Source organism: Vulpes vulpes, chromosome 13, assembly GCF_048418805.1.
Source record: "Vulpes vulpes isolate BD-2025 chromosome 13, VulVul3, whole genome shotgun sequence".
In the NCBI taxonomy this organism is placed as follows: Eukaryota; Metazoa; Chordata; class Mammalia; order Carnivora; family Canidae; genus Vulpes; species Vulpes vulpes.
Genome location: NC_132792.1, coordinates 121,279,434 through 121,294,454, shown reverse-complemented (window position 1 = coordinate 121,294,454; position 15,021 = coordinate 121,279,434). Strand labels below are relative to the sequence as shown.

The following is a 15,021-nucleotide window of genomic DNA, read 5'->3' as shown; positions in this document are numbered from 1 at the left end:
GTATTGACTTTTGTGTTCCAAAGACTTGATGAATTTTCCTCATTGATCTGGAAGCCCAGACACGAGGAGCATAGGGCACAGTGTCTCCGAGGTGAATCTTTGCTCACACTGGGTACAAACCAAGTGGACCAGCCAGTGATATAGGATGACTTTTAATGTTCTCTCCTTATGTAAAATAAGTAGATCTGTGATACATAAAAGCAACTATTTGTTGCACATATAAGGACAGGCCAGGAGACTTGCTAAGTGTGTCCAGTGAAACACTTTATATAACAGATTAGGATAAGCGGTCACTTACAGTGGAGGAAGCCTGGGGGCTTAGTCAGGTGGTTGGTGAATGACAGCTGAGGTTCACATCAAAGTCCTACATAATTCTCAAGACCTTGCTCATGATACTTTACAGGGCTTGTAATTCTTATACGTTCTAGAGCTGCTTCTCAGCTTTGGTGTCCCATCCTTTGAGGATCACACGCAGTCCAGCCCTCCTCCTGGATTTTGTACAGGAAGGGAGTGATGAGCAGTATAGCAGAGAGGGCCAGATTCTGTAAGTCTTTGAAGGACAGGTGAAGGAATGACAGTGATGTGCTGTGTAGGGCACATCTACCTGCAGGGGAGGATCACCCTCGGTGGGGCCCTGGCCCAAGAGAGGGAGGGAGAGAGCGAGTGAGTGAGTGAGCATGTCCAGCAGGCAGCAGACCCTGGACCCCAACCTGGCAGTGCCTCACTTCCAAACCTGTATGCACTGTACCCTAGATCTTCAAAATGATTTGAACTTTTCTGGTAGATCGATGATTTCTCATTTGTGGGCTCTGAGTCAGCTGTAGGATTATTTTACAGAGCACCTGTGTATACCTGTGTGTACTAAGCTTTTTCTGTAATCCCAAACTGCTAGCCCTCAGTTCACATGCATTATATTTCAAGTATGCATGTACACGCTGTTATAATGATACACAGATTGATTTCAAACATAGTATATTCAGGGGGCTTTTATATATTTTAAAAATTGTTTGGGAGAGGGAGAGGGAGAGAGAATCTCAAGGAGGCTCAGTGCTGAGGGAGGAGTGGCACTAGGCACTTGATTTCAGATCATAAGCAGAGCTGAAATCAAGAGTCAGATGCTTCTTAACCGACTGAGCCACCCAGGTGCCCCTAAAGTGTTTTTCCATCACATTTTCTCAATCAGCATACAGTGAAAGTATAATTCCTGACTTTAAAAGGCCTCTCATTTTTGAGAAGTTTGAGAACCACTCTAAGTTTATTTTATCTAATATTTAATCTGTTCTTAGGTAGAGTGTGGCAGCCATTTTGCAAAAGAAGTGGGGGAATCCCAACAAAACAGTGAACATATTTAAAGCCATGGCAAGACTAACTACAAGCTTTTATGTTTTGTTCTTTAGATGAAGCAGAATTCTGTCAAAAGTTTTATGACATATTACTAATTCCCTGTATAGGTAATACATAAAAATAGTTCAAATAACATTTTAAGTAGGAGAAATTTAAGTTGTTAGGAAATTACAGCCTTTGTGCATAAATTACGATTTTTTAGAAGATAAACTGAAAGGCTCAAATTACTTCTTTTAAATTATGAAACAAAAGATGTGTGGGTATGTTATTACCTAGGAACTTTTATTCAAAAAACAGTTCTTGGGGCGCCTGGGTGGCTCATTCGAAGAAGCAGCAGTCTTCAGCTCGGGTCGTGATCTCAGGGTCCTGGGATCAAGTCATGCATAGGGCTCCCTGCTCAGCGGGCAGTCTTCTCCCTCTGCCTCTACCTTCTCCGCCCCCCCCCCCCCCCACTTTCTCAGTCTCTTTCACTCTCTCAAGTAAATAAATAAAATCTTAAAAAAAACAACTCCTGCAGATGATGCTTTTCAAAGAAATGTGCCCAACTGTCAGCAGTTTTTTCTAGTATGTTGGAAAACCTGAAGAGTGAGGGCATATAAGTTGCTCTCAAGGTGTAAACGAGCTGGAATTTGGGCTTGTGATTCTATGGCTTTAGACTTGCCATCATTAAAGTGCTGGTGTTGGTAGTGCTGGTATTGGTAGTCGTCTCTGCACAACTGTTTTTTGCATCCTTCCTCAGCCTCGACGGGGTTAACTGGCTTGGCAAGTGGAGAAAAGGAGTTCTGTGCTGTTTTCAGACTGCAGGATCTCGTTGCCATGCAACAAGCATTGTCAGTCAGTACAGGGTATCGTAAATTGGTATTCTGTGTCCCTTTGCACCACATGCTCATTTTGTAATCGGAGAGAAGTGGTTTTGGGCTATTTTGCAAGGTTTCTTTTTAAAACAACTGTTTAAAGATGATTTTCCTTGCTGTTTCTAATTGGTTACTTTTAAGGCATGTGAGGTCTTTCTGTTCTTGCTTAGAAGTTACACTAAAATGCTTGTGTTCAAAGAAAAGGTTTTATATTTTTCCTTTGTATTGTATGTGTATTTTTGTCTTGTAACTGTTTACTCAAAAATGAGTAAATTTTTGTTGGGAGATTCAAGTTAAGTAATTGGAACATCAGAGCTTTACCATAGTACATGTTATTTTGAAATTTGTTTTTTTAAAAGTACAGGTCCAGAAATTGATATTAGAATCCCTTGCTTAATTAAGATTATTTTTATAGAATTCCTAATCTTGGATAGAATCTTATGCAAAATCCGATAGTTTATTTTTTTCTGGGAGAAGTGAAAATGTTTTGATAGCAAGTGGGTGACATGATTAATAGCCTTTTTCTAGAACATGGTGGCACAGTATACATACTGTCAAATGTACAGTTGTCAGGCATTGGGTGTGTTCACAGGGCTGTCCGGGCCACTACCTCTATGTTCAACCTGTGTGCTCAGCTGCCACGAGATGGCACGCTCTCTTGGAATTACTTTCTTTTCTGTTGAGTGGTGAGAGTGATGATCTTTTCAAAATTACCTTTTGTACCTTTTCCAGGTAAATTTAATATCCTTTTACCCATATCTTGAACTGCTAATGAATTTAGTTTGGCTATAAATTTGTAAATGTCATACATTTTAAAAGGATGCAGTTTGTATTCTTTTATAGTATGATGAATTGTGTATAAAATTATAAATGTGATGGTTATGTGTCGAGGATTTAGTGCTCTTTTCTGGCCTATTTCTGGGCCATTTCCTGTGCTGTTCCTCCTGGGAGCATGCACAGTGCTGCAGTTATTTTCTGGGAGCATAGTACACGTGTATAGGAAGGTACGTTGTTACTAGGGAATTCTGATGTGACGCAGTCCAAGGTCTAAAGCGAAAAGCGAATCAGCATCATCGGATCTTCTGCTTCTCAGTATTCTCTGAGTTCATGCTCCTCTTTTTCATGGAGAACCTGGACGATCTAGAATAAGGAGCAAGAGGCCAGAGTGAAACAGAAGGAGGCAGTTCCAAGTATCTTTGGAGCTTTTCAGTTCATGCACACGATGATGGATTTCCTTTCCTTGGGCTACCGTATCTCTGTTCCCATTCTTTTTTTTTTAAGATTTTACTTATTTTATTCATGACAGACAGAGAGAGGCAGAGACACAGGCAGAGGGAGAAGCAGGCTCCATGCAGGGAGCCCAATGTGGGACTCGATCCCAGGTCTTCAGGATCATACCCCAGGCTGAAGGAGGCGCTGGGCCATCGGGGCTGCCGCGCATTCTTTTCTAAAAAAATAAAGATTTATTTATTTTAGAGGCTTGGGGAGGTGCAGAGGGAGATAGAGAATCCTACACAGGCTCCACGCCCAGCGTGAGCTCCATGCAGGGCTTAATCCTGAACCCTGAGCCTGTGACCCAAATCAAAATCAAGAGTCAGATGCCCAACCTCTTGAGCCACCCTGGCATCCCTCTATTTCCATTCTTTAGCTAAAGAACTTACTTTTCCCTCTGACGGCCTCTCTCCCCCAACTCCTATTCTGGCACGTCTTCTGCCTTGAAACTCCTCGACCTGCCCCCCCCCCCCCCCCCCCGATTTGTATGTTCCTGTCTTCATCAACCAGACTTGCTCTATGTTTGCTTCCATTTCTCTTCACTTGCTGTTGTACCATCTTTAAAAAACCCTCCTTTTATTTTTGTGCATTTATGTACACATTTGATTATGCACTCTGCAGTTTTTGTTTTGTTCACTTGATGTTTTGCATTTTCTATGCTTCTAAAAACCTTGATTTTTTTTTAGTTGCATATTTCACTGTGATTTACCTGTTTTTTTTTTTAAATGGCTACTTACATGCTTAAAGTGATTTTGTATAAGGAAAATGCTTCCATAAATTTTTTCTTCCTAATTGCAGACTAATTCCTTAAGATAGATTTCCAGAAATAGTATTAGATCTCCAAATAAATAGAAACAGTCTTAAAAGCTCTTGAATCATAGTGTCAAATGCTTTCCAAAGCCTCCTGCCAGTTTTCATGCCAGCCTGCAAATATATGGAGTGTCCATTTCACTGCAACCAGCAGCAACAGAGAATGTTTTGATGTTGACCTTTAAATCCAGAAGAATTGACTCATGGCTCTGCTGGGTCTTTATCTTGAATTATACCTAGATTTGAAAGGTGCTAGCATTGGGTTTGGGAGAAGGAGGGCCTGGCTACAAAGTGTCTCCTCCAGCTCTCTTTAAATTGTGCGGTGATGCTTTTGCTACCCAGGTAAGCTTTCATTTAATGTTGTGTCCTTTGGATGCTAGAAGTAACTGACTTTTTCTGCTTTAAATATTTTGATAAGTTGGATGGTATGGGACAAGTAGGGAGTGTTTAAAATGCCATTGCCTCTACCGCTGGGGGCAGAAACAGGTTTGGCTCTCTCCTTCACCCTGCCGGTCAGCAGAGGCATCCCACGTCATCAGATTCAGGAGCCACCTGCCAGGGGCGGGGGGATGCTTCTCCGATGTAGCCTGAGTTACTGATACTTCTTTAGCTAGAAGATCATGAACAACTCTGCAGGTTAAGTGGCTTTTCTTGAAGAGGTTGTTCTAGGATTCCAAGCTATTATGTGCTGGTAGAACGTTTTCTCTGAAGAGAGGAGGCTGAGAGCAGGGACTCCTGGTTGCCCCGGCCTTGTCACAGCAGCCAGCACTGCCGGCCATCCTGGCCTTGAACCACTTGATTTGAGAGACTTGCAGCTCTGGCTTCTCTCTGTATGACACTGGCTTTGTCCATGGCCTTCCCTCTGTTGTCTTTCTCTTCTCCCCCTAGAACTTGCATTCTTCCCTGGTCTAACCCCCCCCCCACCCCCCCCCCCCAGTGCTGCTGACTCCCACATCTGACTCGCTCTTTTGGTGAGCTCTGGGTAATCATTTGAGAACTTAAGTCGTTTGTACATCTAATAGGCACCTTCAGTTCCACGAGTCCACATCCATATGTGTGGTATGTCCCTGCAAATTCATGCTGACTGAGGAAGAGGTTTTGCAAGGACAGAGTTTTTAACTAAAACAATAACACAAAGGGTTAAATTCTAAACATTGTTGACATAAGACCTGTCACATTTATTTTTATTTATTTAATTTTTTATATTTTATTTATATTCATGAGAGGCACGAGACACACACAGAGAGAGGCAGAGACACAGGCAGAGGGAGAAGCAGGCTCCCTGCAGGGAGCCCGATGTGGGACTCGATCCTGGGTCTTCAGGATCATGCCCTGGGCTGAAGGCGGCGCTAAACCGCTGAGCCACCAGGGCTGCCCAAGACCTGTAACATTTAAACGAATGTCTTTACCCTCATTTTGTAAGCGTTAGATCCCATCGTTTTCTTCTAGTAGCAGGGAGGTTTGCCCGTGTCCTCATTCGTATCCTCCTGAATGAGGACGGAAGTGCGTGCTCAGAGCGGCTCCTCGTGTGAGCATCACCTGCTGTGTGCCTGGGCCCGCACACACTGCTCCCTCTTCTCACATTAGTATTTTTCACGTCAGCTGATGAACAGTAACTGGAGCTGTTGGCACAGTGGACAGCCTGCTGCTGGGCAGCCCACTTTTGTCACCATCACTGCCTTTATAGAGCACGGTACGCATTTACTTGACTGTGACTGTGCTTTTGCCTTTCTAAGAATGAGGGGGAAATAGAAGAAATGAAGTGTTTGTAGCACAGTTAACACAAATCCAGAAGTCCCTAGGTATTCCAGAAACGGTGTTCTTCATTCTCATTGGGACTGGACCCTATCTGTACATCAGCCACCTGGCTGTGTCTCCTTAGTAGTAAGATGGAAATTCAGGTCAGCTTACAAAGTACCTGCTTCCAGAATCAGCTGCTCTAGGGCCTTTAGGGATGAGAAGAAAGCAAGCAGTTTTGGTTGACCAGGAGTTACTCTGTCTCTTCTTAGGGCTTGGCTTCATTGTCTCCACCGTCTTTCTTCATAGTGTCTCCAGATTTCCATTTTTCCAGCTTTCATAAGCTGAACTCAAAGAATGTTTGCTGTAATCTTCAGATAGAAACATCCTGGATTAAGACTGGTGACAGCTCTTCTTGGGTCATCATCCCTCTTCTCCAGCAGGCAGGGCTTCTGTGATGAGCCCCAGGGGTGCTGGGGATGGAAGTGGCTGAAGGAATGCTGGAAGCAGGTATCCATTGTGATACTCAACTAAGGAGGACAATAGCAAAATTTAGTTATATGTAAAAAAGATAGGAGATGTGTCTGAAGGTGAAGTCTTACAATAGAAGAGGTCGATTAACATTTTAATGATCTATTAAGTTTGCAGGATTATAGAGCTTGTTGGGAAATGTAGCTGGCCTCACTCCCTTTACAGTAATAAAACAAGGCTGAGGCTTGACATCATCCCAAGAAAATTGAAAAGAAAATTGGTAAGACATCTCATTTCTTACAAACTCTGAGCAATGAAAAAGAAAATCACTTCTGTCTACCAAATGCTGCATTAGGTAGGTCATGAAAACTAGAATTCAAGCTGAGAATCATTTAGTAAATTTAATCTGTATTTTATATTTACTTGTTTCAAGTGGGTGCTTGTACCTTAGTTTTTTAAAACTAAATATCTATGCCTCAATTAAGGATTTTGTAGCTTTTGACTGTTGGAATGAAAAATCTTTTTTAAAAACGATTTATTCATTTGAGAGAGTGCACGTGCATGCATGAGCCCGCGCATGGGGTAGGGGGGTGCAGAGGGAGAGGGAGAGAAGATCCTCAAGCAGACCTTGCTGAATGAGGAATCCAGTGCGAGGATCCATCCCAGGACCTGGAGATCATGACCTGAGCTGAAATCAAGACTCAGATGCTTAAGCGACTGAGCCACCCAGGTGCTCCTGAAAACTCATTTTTAAAGTAAGACTGTTGTTTGGCTCTTGACCGCTCCACCTTGAGGAGTAGATCATGTAGGAGAGTAGGGAGCCTGGGACCTCATGTCTAAGTGTTCTGTGTCCACATTGTTGGCTACAGCACTCTACCAGCAGATACTAAACTGGGCCACTTCACATCCCACCAGATCAGGGACACTTACCCTGTAGCTTTCCCACTTATTTGGTGATGCAGTGATAAGAATGTGGCCTGGGGAGAATTGACCCTATGCCAGGTATCACAAGAACCAGGATCCCGAGTATGTCCCTTTCAGGGGACCTTACTCTTGGCTTCTTCAGCCCCTCTGGTTAGAGTCTGGTTGTAGGAAACAGCACTCTTTTGTTCTCTGGGACAGATTGCTTCACTGTCACTAAATTACGAAGCTTTTAACATATAAAGCCTCTATTTCTTCCAAGAGATTTGTTACCTAGAGAATCCTTGTGCTTTGGAATTTATAGGTGAAATTACAGGTTTCTGACTGCTGATAAAAAGGACTTGTTGGCTATTTCCTTTCCTCACTCACCAGGTTAATGCACGTGTTTTTTAGAATAGCTACCCAACATAGGAGGGTTACCCTCTAATCTGAGAGCCCTTGGGGAAGTATCTTACTAATATTCAGCAAAGCAAAAAAAAAAAAAAAAAAAAAAAGGAAAAACATTTTTTAAAACAAAAGGACTAATTTACTGATTGCAGATAAAATACAAAAAATAGGGCAACAGAATATAAAAGCAAAGCACAAGAAGCATATATCCCTAAACAAACAAAAAAACAACGTACCACCTCTTTTTCTTGTTCCTTTCTGTAAGACTATTTTTTGATTTTTTTCTGAGATTTCTTAAATCTGTGGGGAAGAACTCTAGTGTCTTGAAAATTCTTGGCTGCTTTTCTTCTGGGTTTTAGTGTAATCCCAAATCTCTGCAATACAAAAGTTCTACTTCTAATGCTTTAACTTACAAGTTTAGTTTTGTTTTTTGCTTCAAGTAGAGAAGGCTTCTGTGCACTGGGTATGTATGTGGGTGTGGGGGAGGGGGCTTCTTTAGAAGTATATCTTTTTTTCCCCTTTTTGTCCTTTCTTCTTTTTGAAATTTACTCTTTGATTTTATAAAGCAGATTCCTGTCTGGTCCCTCCCCTTCCAGACTTTCCCACAGTGACACACTTGAGGTTTGCATTTATATCATTCTGCCAGTTTCTCAGGCAGTGCATACCACTGAGACATTTTAACAGCTTCATTCATGTCCACTTTATATGGTCAGTGTCACACATTCACAGTGTACAGTTTGATAAGCTCTGACATGTATGTACCCATGAAACCATCAGGTCAGGCAAGTTAGGGAACATATGTATTATCCTCAATTTAAAATTAGAAGCATGGGACGCCTGGGTGGCTCAGTGGTTGAGCATCTGCCTTCTGCTCTGGGTGTGATCCTGGAGTCCCAGGATGGAGTTCCACATGGGGCTCCCTGCATGGAGCCTGCTTCTCTCTCTGCCTGTGTCTCTGCCTCTGTCTCTCATGAAATAAATAAAATCTTAAAAAAAATCAGAAGCACTGTCAACAAAAATTTGGAATATAGGAAAGAGAAGGGAGTTACCTATAAACCCAGACACTTGGGATGCATAACCTTTGGTGTGTCTTCATTTCACATGGTATCATGTTACTTTTCCATATTGTTACATGGTCTTCATAATAAGACTTTTTAAAAGAGTTGACGGATAACATTAAAAACACCCTAACTGGGGATCCCTGGGCGGCACAGCGGTTTAGCGCCTGCCTTTGGCCCAGGGCGCCATCCTGGAGACCTGGGATCAAATCCCATGTCGGGTTCCCGGTGCATGGAGCCTGCTTCTCCCTCTGCCTATGTCTCTGCCTCTCTCTCTCTCTCTCTCTCATAAATAAAAAAAAAAAAAAAAAAAAACCCACCCTAACTGCGTATCTATCATGATAGTACACAGAATGTTTCACGTGGGGGGTGGAAACCGATTTTCAGCTGCTTTTGAAGTCGGTGATAGAAGGAGCGCTTTTTAAAAAAATTTTTTTATTTATTTATGATAGACACACACACACACACAGAGGCAGAGACACAGACACAGGCAGAGGGAGAAGCAGGCTCCATGCACCGGGAGCCCGACGTGGGATTCGATCGAGGGTCTCCAGGATCGCGCCCTGGGCCAAAGGCAGGCGCCAAACCGCTGCGCCAGCCAGGGGTCCCAGAAGGAGCGCTTCTTAGAAGAGAGTGTGGGGCAGGGGGAGCAGGGGAGAGCATGGGGGAGGGGAGAGCATGGGGGAGCGTAAGTGGACCTGAATGGTCCCTGTGCCCTGGGCTGTGGGACGGAGCTCTGGAAGGAAGAGCAAGCACGTGTCGGGGAGCTTGTACTTGCACCTGTTAGGTGAAGACGAGGGGTGGGGGGGCTCGTGTGGCATATGGGAGAAAAGTTTGGATTCGAGGTATTTCATGTAGGAAGACCCACGGAGGGGTCTGGGGGATGGTGACAGGATTCTCTGGCTGTGTATGTAAAACCACCTCAGCGTTGACGAAGCGTGCACCTTGCTGTTTTCCCCAGCTTCCCTGGGATTTTGTTGACCGGTAACATGGGTACGTTTAGGTGCAGCGTGACGGTGTGATCCATGTATGCGGCACCTCCGTCCGCTCGCACGGTGGCCTGTGTGCACAGCCCCCGCTGTGGAACAAGAAGGCCGCAGTCGTGCTGCAGGGGCCCCAGAACTAGCGCGCAGCTGGACGGACGAGTGCTCCCTCCGCACCCCCGCTCTAGTCTGTTCCGTGGTTTTGGCTCTTCTAGGTTGCGTGCGTGTGTCTGACCGGCCCAGCGGGCTGCCCGGAGCCCTCGGAGGTCAGGAGCGGGTCACTGGGGGGCGGGGAGGTGCGCGGGGCGGGCCCTCGAGCGTGAAGGGGCCGGGGTGCCACGGAGGGCGGCGTGTCGGCGCGTGCTGCGGCCTCTGGTAGGGGACGTGGGTCTTGGGGTCGCCGCCACTCCTCAGCGGAGGATGCCCGCCCGCGGGGAATGGGGCGGGTTCCGGCCGCATGGCCCCCGGCCTTGTCCAGGCTCTGCCGACAGGTGGGCCGTCGGGGACTGCAAAGGTCGTGCCCGCCTTCGGTGTGGCCTGAAGTCTGTGGGAGAGCTGGACAGGCGGATGCACGCGGTGGGCGGAGGCCCAGTGCAGTCGTGCGCTCCTCCTGGACGCCAGGGACTCGCCTGGGGGCGGGGGGGGCGCTGCGGCCTGCCCTCCGACCGCTGACCGCCGGGCCAGCTGGGGCGCGTGGTGCAGTGTGCACGGGCCGGCTCAGGGGCCGGGTGCACGTGCCGGGTGCACGTGCCGCCCGCGGAGGTCGGAGGTGGGGGCGGAGGTACGGGGCCGCCGGCGCGCTGCCTGCTGGGAAGGCAAGATGGCGGTCCGCGGGGCTGCCGAGGCGCGGCCGGGCGGGCGCGCGCTGACGGACCTCCGGGGGTGGAGTGGCACCTTCAGCCCCGGAAGACCGCGTTCAGAGCAAGAGCTTGGGCCGGGACCTCCATGAAAAGGGGCAGGTGTGTCTGCCGGTAATTGGTGTTGGAAACTGGGAGGCAGTGGGCAAGACGGATCTGGGGACGCAGCCTCCTCGCCACCGGCCCCCGGCGAAGAACCCGAGCCCCGCACCGCCTCAGGGCTGCGGTCTGACGAGGACAGGCGGCCGGAGAGCACCCCGGGGACGCGGCAGGGGCGCGCTCCCCTCCGCGGTGGCCTGTCCAGAGGGTCTGGTCCCCTGTAAGGGACAGTGGGAACCTTAACGGGTTCTCAGAGACCGGCACATACTGGCCGCGCCGCGCCGTGCAGCTATCCCCAGCTGCTTTGAGCGGCGCACTCTGGAGCCGCAGCGCTGACCTCACAGACGCGTCTTAAGAATATTTTCCCGGAACCACCCGTTCAGTTTCCCACGGAGGCGACCAGGCTTGAAGATCCCTTCCCCTCCATGCTGCTCCTGTGTGCCTTGGGCACGGGGACCCCCTCGTAGTCCCCAGGCTCCCTGGGTCTTCTCTCCAGTAGTCATCCTCCCTCCCTCGGTCTCTAGAGTTCTGGGGCAGCGGGGAATGTTCTAGGGTGGTGGTCTGGGAACTGGCTTAACCGTGTATCAGCTGAAAGACTAGAGCGTGTCAGGGTACGTCGCCCCTGCTAAGGGCAGGTGCTGTCCGAGAGGCCGTGTGCGCCCCCCGTGTGCCCTCCGTGCGCCCCCCGTGTGCCCTCCGTGTGCCCTCCGTGTGTCCGTGCTGCAGGTGCTGGCTTGGGGTCTGCACAGCGTGTGTGTCGCCGGCCGCAGCTTGACGAAAGGCTGAGGAGGGAGATGAGTCGATGTGAGTTGGGCGCCTCTGCAGTTCAGGGTATGCCCCTGTAGGGGTTCTGGGGCTCCCTCAGCCTCTGCCCTTCTCCTGGGGCCGAATCCTTTGGCGTTTGGTTTGGTTTTGGTTTAAGGGGCTTTCCAGTAGTTACTGGTATGAAGATAGTTAAAAACCTGGAAGTTTAAGGCATAGAGGTGGCTTTCTGCTTTTTCCATTTCAGTGTTATAAATCGAATATAAAACTTCTTGGTTCACTTTTTGGTCTAGAAATCTTGGAGGATTCATCAGTGATTCAGAGGAGAAAGCAAGGTACAACAGCGGTTGACGTTTAGCAGGCACTCAGTGAATCTTTGTGGACTGGATGGATGGATGGATGGATGGATGGATGGGGAGAGCTCTGAGCACCAGTCTAGGATCCCTGAACTACTTATTAGTGAGCCACGAAGCAGGAGTGACGGCAGGAGCGGAGGCAATTACTGTTCCCTTATTTCTGTGCTGTATTCTCTTGGAAGGAGAGAGATAAGACAGGAATCCCAAACTGGCAACTGGTTGATTAAAAGCCATCCCTGTGGCCAGTTGTGTATATGGATGGCCATTTTTTAAAAAGAGACATGGGTTAGCCTTTCGTACAAAGAGCTGCTGGTGGTTTTAGTTTTTGGGGACATTGGCCCATGGTTCACCCCCCCTCCCCCCCAAGTTATCGAAAAGTTTAATGTTAGGAAGGCTGATTGCTTTCAGAGAGTTGTTATTCTCCTCCAGGGGGATTTTTGGATGAGGATGGAGGCTACTCTGCAGGGGCAGCAGCTGCCAAACAGTCTGTTTGGGGATTAGGTGCACATTGGTATATAGCTGAAATCTGCTTCCTGGTTGCTGAAACCGCGTTCCTTTGCCTTAAGGATGAGGCACACTCTCCTCCCTCTCATTACATTCACTTAGTTCTGGCTGGTAATACTTTTAAACTGATAACCTTTCTCTTCAGGAGATCTTCCTTGGAAGAGTAGTTGATAGCTAGTATTGAGCAAATTAAAAATGTTGCTTCTGTCTTTTCTTAGTTTTTGCTCAGAATTTAGTTACAAGCTGGTAGATAGAGCATAGAAAATTAGTTGCATATTATTTAACCACTTTGGCAATGGCAGAGACATAAATGCCTTCCTATTGTTCGAATGGCAATATGAGGCATGATATATCCGTATTTTGTGAAGGAATTTAAATTCTAATAGTTTTTGTAAGCATTGGTAGTAGGAGCATTGGTAGTGGAATTTACTTAGCTGGTTGGTTGATTTTTTTTTTTTTTTAAGATTTTATTCATTTATTCATGAGAAACACAGAGAGGCAGAGACATAGAGGGAAAAGCAAGCTCCTTGCGGGGAACCCGATGTGGGACTCGGTCCTGGGACCCCAGGATCACGCCCTGAGCCAAAGGCAGATGCTCAACTGCTGAGCCACCCAGGCATCCCTTACTTCAACCAGCTAAGTAGGGCGTTTGGGCTTCATACCAGCTAAGTTTGTCTAGTGGATTCGGGTTGCATCCATGGTTCTGATGGTTCTAATTATGCCAAGACTTTATAGGAAAGGCTAAATTAATTGCCACTCTGTGACTTAGTACTGCTCTGTTGAGATTCTTTGGATCATCTGAATGAACATTTATTTAATACTACAGAAATAAAAACTTGCAGTGGGTACTTTTAATGTGGGTGTGTGCTGATTTTTATATACCAGATAATGTGTCTAAATAGTGAGCCAGGATCTTAATAATCCCTGGGTCTATTTAGGCTTGGGCTACAAGCTGTCACTCAAAAGCTAGAAGGTCTTTCTGTGTTACTTGGGCAGGTTTTTTTTTTTTTTTTTTTTTTTTTAAATCTAGAAGGTCTTTGGTGGTATCTCTGAACCTTGAAGGGTAAAGTACAAGAGTTTGGACATGTAATTTGGTTGTATTATTGTGAGTAGAACTTAAATCTACATTTAAAATAGCTGGCGCATTTGTCCGTAGACTGGCAAAGTTCTAACGATAGAATGACAGAAATATCCTTTTTTTTTTTTTTTTCCTGGTGTTCAAGGTTCAATTTGCTGGTCTGAGCTCAGTAGATTTTCAGCACTCAAGCTGGGTATCTTCAAAACTGATTTAGTGGATGGGGTATAGTTTTCCAGTCACTAATGGAAACAATGACAGTAAATTTTAAAGGTTTGTATTTTATTGGAATCTGGCATTGTCTCCAATAAAAGTAAATCAAAAGTAGCACTTTTGATTCTTGAACATCTCAACTAGCTCTTCTTTTCAGAAAAGGATATTTTTCTTTTCAATTTTTATATATGGTTACAATATAAATATAAATACTAGATATAGTTATATTTTTGTAGACTGCATTTCAACTACAGATCAACAGAAGAGCAAATGTAGTTAGGCTACTTTCCTAGTGTATCTTATTTTGAAATTCACATATATGAGTAAAATTAAATGTATTTACTTTTCAACATCATTTATTTTGCATGCTGTTTCCAGCGAGTTCTGAAATAATTCTCATGCCTCTTTTAAAATGGCACTGAAAGGATGTATGTGTGTGTGTGTGTGTGTGTGTGTGTGTGTGTATGCACGCATGAGTGGTGGAATGCAGGGAGGATTGTTGTGGAGAAAGGTGATTAAACACCTATGGAACTAGAAATTTGAGACAGGTCTCTAAGCTTCTAAAAACAGGTAAGATAGGCTAGAAAATGTACTAGAGCATTACCTTTTATTAGGAAGGATTTATAACTAGTTATTTTTGTGGTTAGGATTGAAAACTAGACCCTTGGCTTGTCCTTAGGGAATATCCAACAAAGTTCTGTACGTGAAGTAGTTTAATCTTTAAAAATAGGATTAAAACCAAAAGTAGTATATACTTACTATAGAGAATTGACAAAGTATGGGAAAGTAAAGGAAACACATTAATCAGTCAATGAATATTTATTGATTAGCTTCTCAGATACTCATTATTGCTGGCAGGTACGGTTGTCGGGGATGGGCATTTAGACAAGGTAAGAGTCCCTGTACCCAGGGGGTGTGTATTTTCTTAGGAGATGGAGAAGCAATATGTACTAGTACATAAACAAGTCAGTTATTCTCAGGTCAGTGCAAAGAAGATAAAATGTGGGGTGGGAAAAGGTGAGGCAGGGGGTGCACCAAGGCCTGTGGTGATGGGAGTAGGGAGGGGAGGACCTTCTCAGGGTTGAAATTTGAATTGACCTCAAAGATGAGGTGATAGTCACATGAGATGAGGAGGAAGAGCATTCCACGTAGATAGAGCAGGTCCCAGGACCCTGAGATGAGAAAGCTTTCTTTGTTTGAGGGACAGAAAGCAGAATGAAAATACAGTGTCCGTAGCAAACCCATAGTAAACATTCATTGAATCTTTTTTTTGCAGTAGTTGGCTTGGTTTTATAGAGTTTTTTTTGAAGGATTTTGT

The 15,021-nt window shown here is 45.6% G+C and overlaps 1 protein-coding gene across 21 annotated transcripts in view; it reads left to right on the top strand.

The window, feature by feature from the left end:
- ENAH (ENAH actin regulator) overlaps nt 1-15,021 on the top strand; it is a 140,565-nt gene that overhangs the window by 17,535 nt on the left and 108,009 nt on the right. For 2 of the 21 annotated variants that reach the window (XM_072732679.1, XM_072732676.1), the window contains exon 1: nt 10,690-10,796. The exons of 16 other annotated variants lie outside the window; for them this stretch is intronic. In XM_072732679.1, the coding sequence (XP_072588780.1) occupies nt 10,783-10,796 (14 nt within the window). In that variant the 5' untranslated portion in view covers nt 10,690-10,782. Of the gene's footprint in view, nt 1-10,628; nt 10,797-15,021 lie in introns of those variants that run through there. 3 more of the 21 variants (XM_072732685.1, XM_072732687.1, XM_072732689.1) reach the window with 3 other exon arrangements.